The sequence below is a fragment of the Octodon degus genome, unplaced genomic scaffold (assembly GCF_000260255.1).
Source record: "Octodon degus isolate 3935 unplaced genomic scaffold, OctDeg1.0 scaffold00026, whole genome shotgun sequence".
Lineage (NCBI taxonomy): Eukaryota > Metazoa > Chordata > Mammalia > Rodentia > Octodontidae > Octodon > Octodon degus.
In genome coordinates this window covers 12,267,204-12,284,347 of record NW_004524602.1, presented here as the reverse complement: position 1 = coordinate 12,284,347, position 17,144 = coordinate 12,267,204, and the positions used below count along the sequence as shown (strand labels likewise).

Sequence of the window (17,144 nt, the reverse complement as noted above, 5' to 3'; positions counted from 1 at the left end):
GGAAGGGATGGGATGGGAGGGGAGGGGAGGGGAGGGAAGAGAAGACTCACGCTCTGCAGACTCACGCTCCATGAGGAGGCCGGAGCACTCACTTCCCTCTCCTATGCAGGATGACACTGTCACTCAGAGCCTCCTCCTTCCCCTCCCTCCCTGGGCTGCTCCTTTTGCTGGGGACCCTGCTAGCCTCCTTGTTCTCAGCAAGCAGTAAGGTGTAGGTGACGATCCTGGTGCGTGAGTCTCTGCCTCCTCCTGACCAGTGGGAGAACTTCAGCGGGCCCAGGGCTGTGGGCTGTCACCTACAGGAATGCAGGGGTGGGCAGAGTGGAAGTGCCTGTCCTTGCCTGGCCTGGCCTCACTCACTGGGGCCTTCAGCACGAGCATGTGTATACTCTTTGCATGCTTTTCTATACCCCCTCTGGTTTTCTAATTTTAATTTTTTAAAGAAGTATTTATTTACTTAAATAAAATAAGGCAGGGTTTCACTCCGTAGCCTAGACTAGTCTCAGACTTACAGCAATCCTCTTGCCTCAGCATCCTGAGTACTGGGATTACAGGTATGTGTCACTACACCCAGCTTTTTAAAATTTTTCACTTTTTGTTTTTCAGGGCTTCCAGTTTTCTGACCAATTCTTCACCCCTAGAAAAAGCTTCCAAAGCTCTCCCTCCTGTGCTAGCTCAAGAGATTTGAAAGATGCCACCCAAATGCCACTTGCAAGCCATGTTGGGGTCCTGCTGTGATCCTGGCATGGAGGATATTCATACTGAGGAGTTTAAGAGTTGAGTAAGTCTCAAATTTGCTTTGATATGCTCCATCAGAAAGGAGTTGGGGCAGACGAATGAAGAGGCCTGGCCGTGACTCGGTGCCTGTTGAAAGGGTAACAGAGACACAGAATTCACTGCACCAACCTCTACTTGTACCCAAGCTGTGAAGGTTTTCTACAACACAACACGAAAAACAAACTCTACCCTCCCTTTACTCTCGGCCATCTCCTGCTCTTTAACCTGCTCTCCAAAGCTCCCAGCTCCTCGTCCAACCTGGCTCCCTGTCGTCCCTCCACATTCCACTGGGCACGAGCCAGGCATGGTGGGGAACATCTGTGACCTCAGCACTCTGGGAGGCTGGGGCAGGAGGATCTCGGGTGGGAGCCCTGCTTGGACAACTTAGCAAGACCCTGTTTTAAAATGTAAAAAGAACTTTAAAAAGAGCTGAGAATGTGGCTCAGTAGGTAGGCCCTGGGTTCAATTTCTGATATCACAAAAATAGAACATTTCATTGAGTGGTTTCTGCCTACAATTACAGCTTGTGGGGCAGGGCACCATCCCTGGGAAGGCCTCAGGCCCCATCTGTCCCCCTGCTGACCTTGTCTCACTCAGAAATCACCTCTCTCCTGTGTCCCTCGGTGCCTCTGTTCATCAGGCCCCAAAGCCTCTCTCACCTCCCAGTTGGCCGGGGCCCCATCTGCCCCAGATACTGAGTTTTTCGTTTCAGGGCTATGTTGTCCTTATGTGTCACCTCCCTCAAGAGCCCAAGCACAATCAAGTGTTTGTTCAGCTGAATCAGCCCCTTGCAAACTCCAATATGCCCACTGCTGGGCCTCAGCCCCGGGGCCAAGAATTTCACACAGGAGGAAGGACGTTCAGGGCCACAGGCATTAGCAGAAGGTCAACAGTGGGGGTGATAGCTGGGCACACGGCCAATGGGGCAGGGTGCTATGCTGGCCAGCGAGGCGGGCAACCTCCATCTCTTCTGATCACCTGCAGGGGTGGAACAGGACTCCTGGAGGAGGCAGGGCTACTGTGCAGCCTCTGCAAAATCACCCACCACCAATGGTCACCTTCCTGACACAACCTGGGCAGTCATATGCCTGGTGCATCTGCTGAGAGTGGGGTGGGGTGGGGCTTCCCCAGGACCCAATCACGACTCGGGGAGAAGCCACACCTTCCCCTCCCTCCGGCACTGTGCCATGGGGTCTCACCTGAGCGTCTCAGGATGGCAGAGCAGCTGCCTACAGAGCAGGGCCCCAGCCCAGATCTTCTTCCCTCCGGATCCCAATAAAACATAGCCCCATGCCCCATCACTCCATCATCTTCAGCCCTGTGCTGTGTGCCCGTGGGGGAGCACAGCGAGCACCCACTGGCTGTACCCCACAAGGCCCTGGGGTTCCCTCCACATCAGTGTGCTGCCAGAAGAAGTAGGGACCACCTCTCAGTTCCCTTTGATTTGGGCTGTAGAACCTTTTGGTATGGAAAAGGGTCCACCCAGGAGACATCAAACAGAGAAGCAGTGGCGTTGGCTGTTCGTGAACACAGAGGAGACAACGGCCCTGGTGCAAGGAGAACCTGCGGCTCTGAGCCCGGCTTGGGGGCTGACCACATGGGGGGCTTTCAGAAAGTCCTGCCTGGTGAAAGGCATGGGGTGGGGCACTGACCAAGACCCTCCCAGCCTACAAAGTGTGTAACTGGCTGCCTGGATCTAAGACATCACTTCTGCCTCCCTCCCCCAATCTCCCTAATTCAAACATCACCTCTATCTTACTCTTTTATTGCATTTTGACTTTCATAAGTGAGTTTGCCCTCCCCCAGGAGACCTGGCTGTGTAGGTCAGTCCCTGTGGGCCCAGCCAAAGGACCTTTGATGTTTGCAGTGGTTTATATCAAACTAGCATATGAGAGGGCAGATAAGTCTTCAAAGAGATTGAAAAAGGCATTTGAGGAAACAGGGCTTTTGCCATCTTTCCTTGATGCCAAGATGTGCATTTTGGGCCTCAGGAGTCAGGAGGCCACTCTGTGACATCTTATCTTTGCATCAGCCTGGAGGAAAGTCAGGGAGAGGGGAGATCCTGCTGCTTCTACTGGCTCTGCAGGGCCGCAGGAGGGGTGTGTGACATTCTAGCTTGAGGTTCTTCAGAGTCACACTGACTGTAAATTCAAAGAGCAAAACTCTGGACTGACGGCCCATGCTCAGGGGATCTGCCAGCTCACCTAGGGTCCCAGTTGAGTCCCACCTGATTCCTTGTGCTCCTTTTCTGCACAGTGATTGTCTTTCCCCTTCACCTACTCACAGCTTCGTGTGCGTGCGTGTGTGCGTGCGTGCGTGCGTGTGTGTGTGTGTGTGTGTGTGGTCTTCTAGACTCCCCTTATTGGCCTCTGTTTTTCTTCATGGTACATAAAGTAATGATGCAGCTCATAATCATATGGTTTCCCATATTTGATTCAAAAGCTTCTGGGATGCAGCAGACATGGGGACACAATACTTGTAATCCCAGCACTCAGGAGGCTAAGGCAGGAGGAGTTTTGTGAGGCCAGCACGGGCTACACACTAAGTCCACACCTGTCTGAATTACATAGCAAGACCCTGTCTCAAAAAGGAAAGTTTCTGAGACAATATTATGTATGATATTTGATGAGATTGGGTGCATTCAGGGTGAGATGGCCGTTACGTATGATATCTGAAACAACCCCTCTTACTAGTAGATAAGGAGATCAGATTGTAAAGGAAAATTTCCATGAGAAGTGCATCTCATATGTTGTCTACTGTCCTGGCTATACCAGCCACTGGCCCTTACCTCTCCAGACCAGCCCAGGCCCCTTCAGCGGCTTCCCATTACTGGGGACAAAGGCAGAGCTCTTTGACATGGCCAAATCCCTGCTGGCCCTCTGCGCCCTCCAGCTTCCCCTGTCCTCATATCTCCAGGCTTCCGTGCTCCTCCCTGCACAGCACCCCAGAACGATGGCCTGTTGAGGACACCCCGCTCCCTGCTTTGCTTCACAGATCTCAGCACCAGTGTCCCCTGCTGAAGGACACCTGCCCTTCCTGCTCGAACCCCACCGCAGGCTGCTGCTTCTCTCCAGCTGCATTCCATGCACATGTGATTCTTGACTGATCCTGGGCTTCCACACGGGACTGAGAACTTCGTGAAGGCAGGAACTAAGCCTGTTTTATGCGACACACCCTCAGACTCAAGCCCGGTGTCTACAAGGTGTCAGATAATTATTTGTGAATGCTTGGTTGAGTCTCGGTATCATCAGCCTCCACAATAGAGGATAAACTTCTAGAGCTGGGGGTACTTGGGCAAAGTAGAAAGAGCCACAGACTTGTCACTAGAAGGCCCACACTTTTGTAACTCATGTTGCAACTTGGGTCAAATCACATCCCCTCTCTGTTTCCATATCTCTAAACTTGGAATAATAGTTTATCCAAATTTCTGACTGGCACATTTTGTCAGGCTGTGAATAGCTGAAAACTATATAGTCTTTTGCCCACTTGCAAGCTTCTAGGACAGCACTGGGCCCATACTCCAGACCCTCTCTGTCCTTAATGCCCATTCATCCCTCCTCAGGGAAAAGGAGACAAGATCACACCATCCCCAGGGAGGGATTCCCAAAGCCTTGGGCCATGAAGAGACCATAGAACCTGGTGCTTCCCAGTCTTTTATGTGTCGCATAAAACAGGCTTAGGTCCAACCTCTTCAAACATGCTCAGGGAATTTCTCTGGCCTTCAGGGCTCAATGGCCTAGAATTTGAAAAAAGGAATCCCTTTGTTGAGCACCTTCCGGTCTACATTTTCAACACAAAGTTGGGATCCATAGATAGGAGTGGGGTTGGGGTAGGGAAGCACAGGGAGATGCTGCCCCTTCCCTCCTGCCACTGAGGTTGGTCTTCAGACTGAGACAGGGCTGGTAGGAACATGGCACCCTCTGGGACACAGCTCCTGGACAATCTCTGCATGCATCTGCGTTCTACTCACACCTGGCCAAACACATGTACCTGCTTCCCTAGTGTCTGGGATCTGCACGTCATTATTAAAGTATGATGTTTACAGATAAGCCCCCTGCTTCCTCCCACAGACCTTCTCTGCACAGACAGGTGCGCCAGCTTCCCCTTGTAGCCATATGGACCGGCTATGAACGACCCAGACCTTCTCCCTCTGGGAGTCAATCTCCTCATCACGTGTGTGGAAACCAGCATTTTCATTCTGTCATCGCCCACCTTTCTGGCTCAAGGTTCTTTGGGGATTAAGTGAGAGCACAGGCACAGAGACTTGCTAAGTGATAAGTGAGTTCCAATGAAAGGCAATGTTATTTTCTCTGCGCATTTTCAGTCCCTGCTTTTGCAGCAGGAAAGCACCGCACTGACTTTGCTATCCTTAGTTAATTCAACAGATACCCAAGATCTACAGGCCCAAGGCCTGTGGGTGGGAGTGAGAGGTGAACACATCCATCACACCATCAATCACCACGCAGCTCCCAGGACAGCCACAGGTCCTTCCTCTGGGGAAGGGGGCTGCTGAAGGGTATTCCTTCTCTAATTGTCTTCGTAGCTTGGCCTCTCTGCCAGCACTCTCAGAAAAGCAAGTTGGCAAGAGGAGGTGCAGGATGAACAAAGAGGCAGCTCTGTGACTCTGGCTTCTGGGAAAGGGGTGGAAGGCTGTGCTGCAGACCCACACCCTGCAGGATAATTCCACCTGGAGAGACAGCGCGCTCCTGCATACTGTCCTGCACATGCACACACTGCTGACTAGGACCTGGTGCTCACAGCTTCAAGCCGGCCAGGCCTTCCTCAGTGCATGACCTGCTGAGCAGCTCTGACAGGGATCCGCTGGCATCCCAGCGGAGCACGGAGCCAAGGCCACCTGAGTCTCTGCTCTCCTGCTCGAAGCTGCCCACCAGTTCCTGCACCCACTGCAGGTCTGCCGAGAGCTCCTGCCTCAGAGCCTCGAATTGCGCCTGCAGATGGTCCATTTTCCTGGCCACACTTCCCAGGCTGGACCCTGTGGCCCGAATGTCTTCTCGCAGGAGCTTCTTCAAGGACCGCACCTTGCGGAATTCGTACTTGAGCTGGGACAGGTTGTGCCGGGCGTTCTCATTCTCCTCCCGGTACCAAGCCTCCTTCTCATTGTAGATGGAGACCAGGGCCTCCACGTCATCCTGGAGAGTGTCGTGGGCCCCTGCTAGGGCACGACATCCCTGATCCACTTGCACTATGTCTTCTACCATATGGGCAAAGCGCTCGAAGTTGATGTAGGTGTTGTTGGGGGGCATGCTGGAGTGGCATTTGAGGGTGTACTCCCTCAGGCGCTTGGTTTTCAGCTGTGAGGTCTGTGTCTTCCGCTGCTCGGGCGCTCTGGCTTCTCCTTTCGACTGGTAAGTGTTCAGATGGGAGAACCAGAACATTAACACGATGGACGCAGGCTCCAAAGTGCAATCCAAGCTGCAGGTGGGCACAAACACATGGGCTCCTTGGCATTCACTGCATGCAGCGGGCTTCGGGGAGAAGCAGGGTGCCGCGAGCACCCACACACACCAGAAGAAAGGCGAAGGAGTAGGCCAGGGTGCTACCTGCACACCCACTTCAGGGCAGGGGGTCCAGGGCCATTAGAGGGGCCTTCCTGAGCGCAGCGTTTAAGGGGACTTGTGCAGACAAGCAGGCTGCAGCCAGGACTCTGCAGATATCCCACCAAGGGCTGAAGCGCAGGAGGACCCGGGTGGCAGCGGGAGGCTGAGGGGCATCTCTCTTTGGCGGCACCTTGGGCCTCAGCAACCTTCAGCATGCTCAGCAGAAAGCAGCCTGAGAGACTCCCCGCTCTCTGTTCTTGGTGCTCCACCTCCTGCGTGGCCCCTGGCTCTTCCCACCCTCCAGCAGGCAGGAGTGCCCGAACCTCCCCAGGCACTGCCAACCCTTGCTGCTGTCCGCTGCCACAGTCCCTGCTCTTGTCTGCAGGCTCGGATCACCCTGCCCATCTTTTCCTTAACCCTGAAGGGGATGCGTGGCTCGCCGTCCAGCAGAACTAAGCCCAGAATCCTGGTCTCTGACTCCCACCCTCCAAAGAGCTGTTCACTACACAGACAAGGTCCTCGGAGAGCCCAGTGGCCAGGGGCTCGAGGGCAAGTGAGGTAGGCAGAGACTCGCCTTTTCCCCTGACCCTGCCCAGAGGCAACCAAAGTGGTTCAGTGGGGTGGTGACCCTCCTCCTCACCAGGCCTGTTTCAGAGCCCCTGATCAGAACACCCCCTTTTACTTGAAGCCCCACCCCAAAAGTCAAAAAGAAGGAGCCCTGGTTACACAGCTGGGGTTTTTATCTGCCACTGATTTCTCTTCAACAGAAGAGTCCTGATTTCTGTATTCAGAAGTGACAGTGACTGGTCCTCTAACAAAAGGTCCCAAAGAGAAAGGTTTTTACTGAGCTTTGTGGGGGTTTTATTTCTTAAACCATCTAAGCAAACTTAAGCAGTGACACCTCATTTGAGCAAGCTCAGGCCTTTGGGGCCTCTGACTACTGTCATCTGTGCCCCAGGGTTAGTGTTTCAAGCCAAGGCCTCTCCATCAGCCTCTGCCTGTGGCTGCCACTGCCAGCCCTGGTGACAGAACAGGAACTCACCCCCAAGCCCTTACCGTGATCCAGGGGTGTCTGAGAGCCTCTTGGATTGTGAGCCGTTTTCTGCAATGAGGATTAGAAGACAGTGACGACCCAGGTGGAGAGAGCAGGGTGATGGTCTCCCTCTCACTCTGAGCTTTCTGTGACCACTCAGTCAGAGCAGCACAGCGGAGGATGCAGGAGCGATATGAACTCCAGGGAAGGGGTTCAGGCCAGCCCCCCCATGGAGAGACCTTCACTTCCACAGTGGGAAGGCCAAATGCCACCCTCCAGGCATCCTAGGTGCTTTCTTGGGCTCCCACAGTCCTCCAAAGGCCAGTGCTATTGCCAAACCTCTGGTCTCCATTTCTCTTTCGACTCTCAGGTCCCTCCTCTGCCCTTCGCTACTGTCCCCCAGTAGGGTGGCCTTTCCTAACCTGCACTTTCCCTGGGGAATCAGGGGCTTCCCACTTTGGAGGACCAAGAGGACATTGCTTTAAAGAGTTGGTGGCCTTTTACTCTTGCCCCACTGAGACCCTGCTTTGGGTCCCCAGCACCCTACAATTCCCTGCTCAACTCTTTCATGGATCCCACAGCCCTAGGCTGACCTTGGGCCCAGAAGGAAGGTTTTATTTCCTGAGCTGTCTGAGCCCACGACAACCAAATTTAAAGCAGCACTCTACTGACCTCTCTGGGGCCCCTCCCTCCACTCCTAGTCTGAAAGGGCTTGAAATTCCTACAAGTTCTCTCCCCATTCCCCCCCCTCCCCCAACCTCTTCCCTCTCCCCCCACCATCTCTCTCTCAAGGTCTCACTATGCAGTCCAGGCTGGCCTTGAACTCTCTGTGTAGCCCAGGCAGGCAGCCTCCCAGGTCTGGGATTCTGGGTGTGCGCCACCACCCCTATTTTGTTTCTCTTCCGTGAGAAACACAAAGGGTAAATAAGGAGCAAGATGGAGACCCGACACCAAGAAGCAGGAAGAACACGTTCAAGTGGGAATGGGAACGAGGGAGGAGGGAAAGGAAGATAAAAAGGAGTGAAGGGGGAAAATGGAACCGAAGCCTTTGTAAATGTGGAGGGGAAGAAGGGTTGAAGGCTAGGGGAGGTAAATAGAAAAACATGGAAGAATTAAGTCATATCATGTACAGATATAAATTCCCTATGCTAAGGGCTGGCCAGATAGTTCAGTAGATTAAAACACCTGCTTCGCAGATGCAGGGACGGGGCTTGAGCCCAGTGTGCCAAGCTGGCCCCACCTCTGGGGTGATTCAGACTGGGCGCACCTATAATCCCAGTGCTTGGGAGGCTGAAAACAGGAGAATTGCTATGAGTCTGATCTATGTAATAAGACCCAGTAGACCCTGTACTAACTACATAAAAAAATAAAAATGAGTTCCCTATGGTGAATGTGATTTTTATGTATAGCAAATATGTACTAATAAAACTTTTCTAAAAATTAAATGCAGTACAGAAAAAATCCTGCTGTTCTACCTTTCCAGTTCAAGTTCCAGGTGCCTTTGGGACAGACTGCCCAAGGTAAGGAGCCCTAAGAATTTCCAAACACACATGCAGGCACACACACACACGCACTGGGGTCATCTGCAACTCAGCAAGTGACCTGAGCAAACAAGGTGACGGTCCAGCCTCAGCCAGCCTCACTTCTCAGCGCCTCCCTGGATTAGCCCACAATGCGCAGGTGACAGCTGTGACCACGGAGGACAGACGGACACACCTCAGAGACCAGGAGCGGATCAGTAGCTGAGAACCCGGTACTGTTCTCTTACCGGGTCTCTTTAACCAGAAGCTTCTGAATGAAGTCCTTCGCCAGCTCGCTCGTCTGGCTGAAGAATTCCTCATCGAAGTCGTAACTCACTGCTGTGATGTTTGTCAGGGTTTCCTGCTTTGTGTCTCCCAGGAAAGGGGACGCTCCGCTTAGGCTGAGCACGAGAGAGAAGCACATGACTGCCAGAAGTCAGTGGAAACGGGGAGGGGGGAATGGGCCACTCTGGTGTGAGGCTGGGGGCTCCCACAGTACTGCCACCCCATCCGGGCAGCCAAGAGCAGCCTCTGCGACAGGTCCAATCAGCTCACTTCATAGAGCACCCATCAGAACCCAAGGGGAAACAGCACCTTCTCGGGCCTCAGAAGCCGAGAGGAGGGAAACCCAGAGGCAGGGCTCTTTATAATGTCCTTCCACCCAACAAAGCACACTATAACTGAAGCCCCCATAAAGGACTTGGGGAATGCGTGGAAGCGTGGCAGGGTCACACTGCAGGAGGGCTGATACTTGCTTTGGTGGCTCCTGAAGAAGTCAGAGGAGGCAGCAAGATTCTCCCAGGTCAGGGGAGAAACTGAGCAAAGGCCATGATGCACAGAAATGGAGGGGCACCGAGACAGAAGGTCTTCAGGGTCCCTAGAGGGCCAGCAAGGATGTGCCCTACGTTGGGACCCTGGGCTACCATCTCCTGGCTCAGATTCCAGTGGGCTCCTGGGCTCGGTCCAGAAGCACCACTACCCTCAAACTCCCTCAGCTCAAATCCCCCTCCATGCCTTAATAACATCACTTCACAAATGTGCCATTCCAGGGACACAGCAGCCCCCGGGACCCTCCCAGTCCCTTGCTCAAAGCCTCACTATTTCCATTACTTAGAATCTCAAGGTCTTTCCTGTCCCCACTGGGAGATTTGCTGTGCAAACCTAGGCAAGCGCCTCCACCCTTCTGTGCAGCCGTTTCCTCATTTGAAGAAAATAACCACCTCCGCCTCCAGTGGCTGTTGCGAAGACTTCGAGTACACAGAAAATGCTCTGTGTCACCCAAGCCATAGGAAGGGCTCTAGAATTAATGGTCATTGTGTTGTCATTGTCAGAACACAAAGACTCCCCAGTTTGCATAGGATTACATCTAAACTCGATCCTTTCCTCTCCTTCCACCAGAGAGCTGACTTCATTCCTAGCTCGATTCTAAACACCTTTCTTCCTCAATCTCTCTCCCGGGCCAAGTCTCCCGCAGGCCCAAGAAGCCGACGCCTCCCCATCTGTCTCCCTGTGTTCGCCAGGGTGGGAATCAGCTGTGAGGTGTCCCCCACACACAAGGAGAACCCTTCATGTCAGTATCTGGGCACCTGGCACCAGCCCTGGGAAGGAGCAGGCCACCCAGAAAGCAGGGGCAGATTGAGGAGTGCCCCAGGAAGCCCATGAGCCCATACACTCTGGAGTTCCTTAACAGCTTAACAAGAGATAGAGCATCTTGAAGCAACCGAGGCTGCAAGAGCCTATGTCTGGACATTTTGGCTCTGGTCCTGATTTATAGATCAATGGTTCTTGGCATCAAATTTAGCTTTGTATTTTTTTCCTTTCAGTACTGAGAATTGAATACAGGGCCTTCGCACTGAGCCATACCCCAAGCCCTTTTTTATTAAACACAAAGAAGTTAAATTGCCCAGGCTAGGCTTGAATTTAATCCCAAGGCTGGGATTACAGGCCTGCACTGTTACACCCAGCCTCTGCTGAAGCCCTACCCCTAAGCAGTCCCAATTTTAGAGTCCTGAGGGAGGCCTTGGCCAGGGGAGGCAGGAAGAGCTGCCCTGTGCAGCCAGCAGGAGACCTTGGAGCTGCCTGAGGAGTCTGGGCTCTGGGGACGGAACTCTTGGCACAGCGGAGCTGGCACGACAGTGAGTTGCAGACCTGGTCTGGGAGCCACGGAGAGAATGCGCCCAGGCTGTGTGCACTGATGCACACCCCCTGCCCCCCAGCTGTGAGCCGACCCCTCGCCATGTGGGTACCACAGCAGGCCCTGGAAAATGCGTCCATGGGGCTTAGTGAGCCCCCTTCCCAGGGCAGGGAGGCTGTGATTCTTGTTTTTCCAATGAGAAAAAGCAGACCCAAAGCATAAGCACCTGTCCCAGGCTACCATGGCAGATGCTGGCAGCTCTGTGTTCAGCGCCTGAGGAGACCCATCGCACAAAGGAAGTAAACAGGAGCTCCCTGCATCAGCAATGGGAGGCTCAGGGCAGAGAAGCGCAGGAGAAAGGAGAGAGTGAGAGAAGGAGGAGGGGCCTGGGGAAAGGGAAGAAAGCCGAGGCAAGGTCTGGAGCGTGCCACAGGGTCGCCTCATCAGCCCGTCAGCCTTCCCACTCTGGTCTCTCCTCCCACTTTCCGCATCTAAGCTGGGTCAGGCCCCGGAGTCAAGGTACTCACAGGATGTAGGTGATGACACCGATGCTCCTGCAAACAAGACAGCGGAGTCAGGGCCACCTGGCTGCAGTTCCCACCACAAGGGCGCCTGCAAGTTCTGGGGACCAGAGGCTGCTTGTCTCCTCCCCAGCAGCCCCCCCGGAAGGTGCTGAAGCTCCCTGCAGCCTGCTCCTCACTGGGTTCTGTGATGCGGGCCATCTCTTACCAGCCCCAAGCCCCTTTTGCCCTCTTTTTTTGTACCAGGGATTGAATTTAGGATCTTGCGTTTGCAGGCAGGCACTTATCCCCTTTGCCTTATGCAGCAAGCAAAATGACAACCACCGGTGGACAGCTGGCAGGGTCTTAGGAAAGTCACTAAGGCCTTGCCCCCTATAATGCAACAGAAACGGATCCCAGTAAATGACCATGATCTGCCCAGGCTAATGTTGTGTCCAGGTCACAGGAGGCGTCCAGTGCACATGTGGCAGACCAGCTCAAGGAGCCACTGTCCCCACTGTCCCCACCATTGGCCCCACCCTCCCCATACTCCTGTACAGCTCTCGGGCTCTGACTCCACATTTAGCTGGCCTTGGACCAGCTAAAGAGACTCTGAAAGGTGAGTGGGGAGAAATGGGTCAAGGTCAACCAATGTCAACTGAAACAGGGTCTGATGCCTTCTGCCCCAGGAGGGTCCCCAGGGTCCCCCCAGGGCAGCCTGTGTAACTTACCACATGTCAGCCTCCAGCCCCAGGGGCTCATAGTTCACGATTTCTGGAGCTGAAAGAAATCATATTCAGGAGTTAAGAGGAGGTAGAAATGTGGGGAGGGTGTGAGGAATTCTGGGAAAGTTGTGCCCAATGTCTCCATCCTGAAGCTCCAGTAAGAAAAGACTAGGTAGCAGATGAGTAACCTGGATCTTAAGGATTTTGAGGAGAAAGTTTGCTGTATCCAAATGTGCTCCCAAAGTTCACAGGCTGAAATCTCACCCCCTACCCCGGCACAATGGGTGATTAGGTTATGCAGGCAGCACCTAATAAAATAGACCTCAAGGTGTCCCACCCTGGAAGGCTGAGGCAGGAGAATCAGAAGTTTGAGCCCAGCCTAGGCCATTTAGCAAGACCTGTCCAAAATAAAAAAGAGCTGGGATATAGCTAGGGAGAAAGGGGGGCTGTTCGCTCCTTTTGCCATGTGAGGACCGACGCCCCGTCTGGAAGGAGTGGGCCCTCCCCACACACTGATGCCTTGATCTGGAGCTTCTGAGCGTCTTGGACTGTGTTCATAAATTACCCAGCTGGAAGTGTTTGGTTAAGCAGCCCCCAACAGACCAAGACAGGAGTTGCCTGTTAATCTGGTGGAAGCCTTCGACACACAGGCCCGGCGGTGAGGGAGGGGGAAAGGGAAGGCACAGGAACCCCCCAACAGTTAGAGTCGTGCAGGGAGGAGAGGCCCGAGGAAGAAACAGGGCCTCGTGACGAGACCTGCTCTAGATCTCCCTGGTGGACACTGGCAGGTCAGTGCTGAAAGGTGAAGGGAAAGAAAAGAAGCCAGAGAGAGAACCCGCCTTCCCCTGAGTCTGGCTGGAAGAGGGACCTCCCACCTGAGGAGCAGAGGACCTGCTGGGGGTGGGGAACGAGGGGCAGCGAGGGAAGGCGGGGCCGGCAGCTGGGGCAGGGTATCAGCTATGGAGTCACTGATGTCCAAGGTGGAGCTGAGCCGATGACCTGGGACTAAGGAAGGCTGTGGAGGGGGAGAGAAGGCTCCTGGGGACAGTGGGGTCGGCGCACTGCCCAGACAATGAAGCAGATGAGCCCATGGAAACCCACACTCACTGGTGTCCAGGGTCCAAAGCGTGGGAAGCACCACAAGGGTGCTGATGACTTTTTTTTTTAAAGGTTTGCAATGTAATAATAGAGGTGAAAGCACACAGTATCTCTAGAGGGAAAAAGAATTGAGACTACTTCACTCCTAATGGAAAAAGAAGAGAGTGGGCAAGGTTGTTTATCTCGAACAGGATCTAAACCACTGTGTCTTCAGGGCGAGGCTGTCTTTCCTCTCTTCTGTCTCCCCTACTTCTTTTTTTTTTTTTTTTTTTTTTTGGTACCAGGGAGTTATGAGCTCAAGGTAAGTACTGCACCACTGAGCTGTATCTCCAGCCTTGTCTCTCCTATTTCTACCTTCCCTACTGAGAACCACTGACCTAGCTTTGCTTTTTTTTTTTTTTTAGCTTTATAAAAATGGCATCAAACTGCATGGGATTGTCACTTGACTGTTCTTTGCTTGCTTCTGTTGTTCACTGAATGTTCAGCCACGGTCTTCCATTTTCTGGGCTGTAGAGTAGTTCACTGTAGCTATCCATAGGAAATATTTTTCATACATTCTCCTCTCGGAGATCACGTGGATGGTTCCCATCTCCCTCATTACTGGAAATATTGCTGTGAACAATTTTTGTATTTGTGTCCTAATGGGCATGTGAAAGGCTTTTTTTTTGAGACAGGGTCTTCAGGCTGGCTTTGAACTATGTAGGTCCAGCTTGTGAAGATCATCCTGCCTCAGCCTTCCAAGTGCTCAGATTACAGATGTGCGCTACCACATTTTGCCAAAACTTTAAGACAGTAAGTAATACAAAAGCATGGGCCCCAGGGAATCTACAGATTGGTCCAAGAAATAGGCACAGAATAGGAACACGCACTGAGAAACTCTTAGAGTAATTTGACATTTCTGTGACATCCAAACTGTGATTTTTCTGGGAAGTTACATATTGAATTGCTTCAAGTTCTACTTGGTTCCTTCTAAAATTTGCCTGGTCATTTTTTCCACATCTATCATTTCTTGCTCATTCTTGTGTGTCTAGCTTTTATTTCTCTATATGTTTTGCTTATTTTATAGTCAGCATCTGATAATTTCAATATCTTATGTCCCTGAATTATTTTTATTTTTTATTTTTTATTTTAGGGATGGGTCTACAGGATGTTCAGGGTCTCACTACTAAGATTGGACTCGTAGTGATTTGCCTGTTTATAGCCTCCCAAGAGCTGGGATTATAGGCACACACCACCATGCCCAGTCTCAATTGCTGTCTCAGCGTGCCACAGGGACAGGGCCAGCATTGCAGGCCTGGGGATCAATGTCCCTGAATATCTAACTCTTGCAGGTCTCTGACCACTGGGATGAGCAGGGTTTCCTCCTACTGTGATTTTCTTGCTGCTCACAGATCAAGCTCTAAGTTCAACTTGCTGGATTTCAGGGTGAGAAAGAGCTACCACCATGCAGGACCACTGAGACACCTTCCCCTGGTGGAAGACAATTTGCCTCCGCGTTGATTCCCTTTACCCTGCTCCTGTTTACTGATAGGCACAGAGCTGATGTTAGGGAGGTGCTCTGCCCCTGGATTGGCTGTAAGCAATGCACATGGGTGTGGGCAAAGGCAAAGCCCAGGTCTTTGAGCAGCAGAGCTGAGCTGTGCTGTCTGGGATAGAGCTCTGAAAAAGCAGTGATGATTTCCTGGGGCAGATAAAGACCAGCATCTGCGCCAAGGCAGGCGACTCAATACACAAGATGCTTCCTCAAACCTTGTTATGCAGATACCTCCAAACTTAGAGGGTACAGTTACAGGAATCAGGAATTGGGTCCTCTTGTCTAATACCTCTCTCTGCATATCTCAGAGGTGCCATTGGCCCTCCTACCTAGCCCAGCCCACAGCCCTCACCTACTTCCAATTCTCAGTCACGCTACTCCCTGCTTCATAAATTACTAAAACCCGGTTTGGCCTTTGTGCTGGATTGGATTTAGGGCCCCTTGGCTCCCCAGAATTGCAGGTCTTTTCTCACCATGAGTTGCATGGCAGGTGGTAACCAGAATTTACTCCTGACAATTCCAATCACTTTTTCCTGGAATTACAGTATATAAAATCCAGACCTTGAGAGGACGGTAGTTTATACTAGCTTTGAAGAGTTTTCAGATAAATTTGAGGCTTTTAAAGATAAATGCATGCAGCTAGAGACTATATTGATAAGTGAAATAAATCAGAGCCACATGTGCAAACATCGTATTACCTCGCTAGTGCAAGACCTTGAAAGAGTAAGTTAAATTTTAAAAGGTACAATTAAAAAAAGTTTTCCTATTTCCTTTGAACCCAGAACTTCATTAAAAAGAAACTTTTCTCCAGCACCCAGTTGTGCAGCAGGAGGGCCTTTTGGAGTGGCAGGTAATGGTAGCCCTGGGTTTCTGGGGCACATTTCAGAGGAATGGTGGAAGGGGAGGTGGTGGCTGTAGTCTGTTCCTCAGGGGTCTTGGAGGGGAAAATTCATCACAATTTAGGCAGGGGCTGAGAGCAGTCACTTTATATAGCCATGAAATACAAGCAAAACTAGGACAAAGAGAAAAACCCAAGCAGGCTCACGAGAACCAACTCCTTAATCAGTGACAGTCTGTTTATAGCTGGAAATTGGCCAATGCTAAAACTTAGGGATTTGGTTCTCTTTTTTTTAGGGATTTCTTTCTGAGACTTGGTTGTCAGACATTTACCAGCCCACCTCTGGCAAAACCCTGTCGCTGGTATGGTCCCAGCCATTCATGACCTGCCCACGTGTGCAAATAGTGACACTCGGCATGAACTCTCCACTCTAGCAGAGCGGCCACTGATTGTCTTTAACAGATGTGCCCACGCTGGCCTTACTCTCCTACGGAGCCGCCACTGCTCCTGGGAATGTTCCTCCTCCACTCTGGCCCTCTGCCCAGTCCCTGAGAGACTTTTCCTGCTCCTAGCTCCAACCTCTTGTTACTCATTGACTTGAGGCCATCGATGAATCCATGAACTTTGCCAAATGGGCTGTCTTTGCCAAACGGTCTTCCAGAGCTGCCCATCTCACTTACTTTACAGTTAAATACATCCCATCTTTTAATGCCTGTTCCATTACTGCCCTGAATTTCTAGTTGAAGTAGTCACTGTCATGGAGCAGCTGATATAAACTTCATTAATGAACACACACATTTTTACCACATTTGTGACCGGTGGGGGGCGGCAACTGCTCTCTCAGGCAGAGTTCAGGTCTGGATGGCTTATGTCTTCGGTTCAAGGTGGCTCTCCCATTCTCTGGTGACCTCGGGTGTGTCATTCGGAGTGTGGCTCCTCCCTACTGCCGTGCCCCCCATACCTCACCTAAAATCTGTCAGGCAGTGTGGTGGATTGGCAACTGCTGGTCAACTTGTTACACCCAGCTGAACTGAACCAGCATGGTGGTGGGTGTGGAGGGCCCACCTGAGGATTGTTGCTGGCAGCAGAAAAGGCAAGACTGGAGAGAAGAGGAGACGCTATAGGGAGCTCTTGCTTCTCTTGAAGGACCTCATCACACTGGTTTCCCTGGTGAAATTGACTGTTCTCATCATCAAAGGAGCTCAAGACCTTGTTGTAACTGAGAGTGGCTACGGTTCCCTTTGGGGGAGCGCTGGTCCTCATTTTGAGCATCGCTTCCTGGCTCCAGAGGGCAAGATGGCGCACTTCTCAGTCTTCTGGAGAAGCTTGTCATGCTGCCTTTCCTGAGCGGGATTCGGCTCTCCTCACCATCAGAGGAGCTCGGGACCTCACTGTTGCTGAGGACAGCCGTGGTACTTTTGGGGGGA

The 17,144-nt window shown here is 52.1% G+C and overlaps 1 protein-coding gene across 4 annotated transcripts in view; it reads right to left on the bottom strand.

Moving 5' to 3' along the window:
* Positions 1-17,144, bottom strand: part of Dapk2 (death associated protein kinase 2) — a 107,090-nt gene that overhangs the window by 7,509 nt on the left and 82,437 nt on the right. For 2 of the 4 annotated variants that reach the window (XM_023712540.1, XM_023712541.1), the window contains 5 exons: positions 12,254-12,302; positions 11,550-11,576; positions 9,137-9,289; positions 7,392-7,437; positions 4,464-6,140 (listed from right to left, as the gene is read on the bottom strand). In XM_023712540.1, coding sequence (XP_023568308.1) covers positions 5,532-6,140; positions 7,392-7,437; positions 9,137-9,289; positions 11,550-11,576; positions 12,254-12,302 — 884 coding nt within the window. In that variant the 3' untranslated portion in view covers positions 4,464-5,531. Of the gene's footprint in view, positions 1-4,463; positions 6,141-7,391; positions 7,438-9,136; positions 9,290-11,549; positions 11,577-12,253; positions 12,303-17,144 lie in introns of those variants that run through there. The other 2 variants (XM_004628828.3, XM_023712542.1) reach the window with 1 other exon arrangement.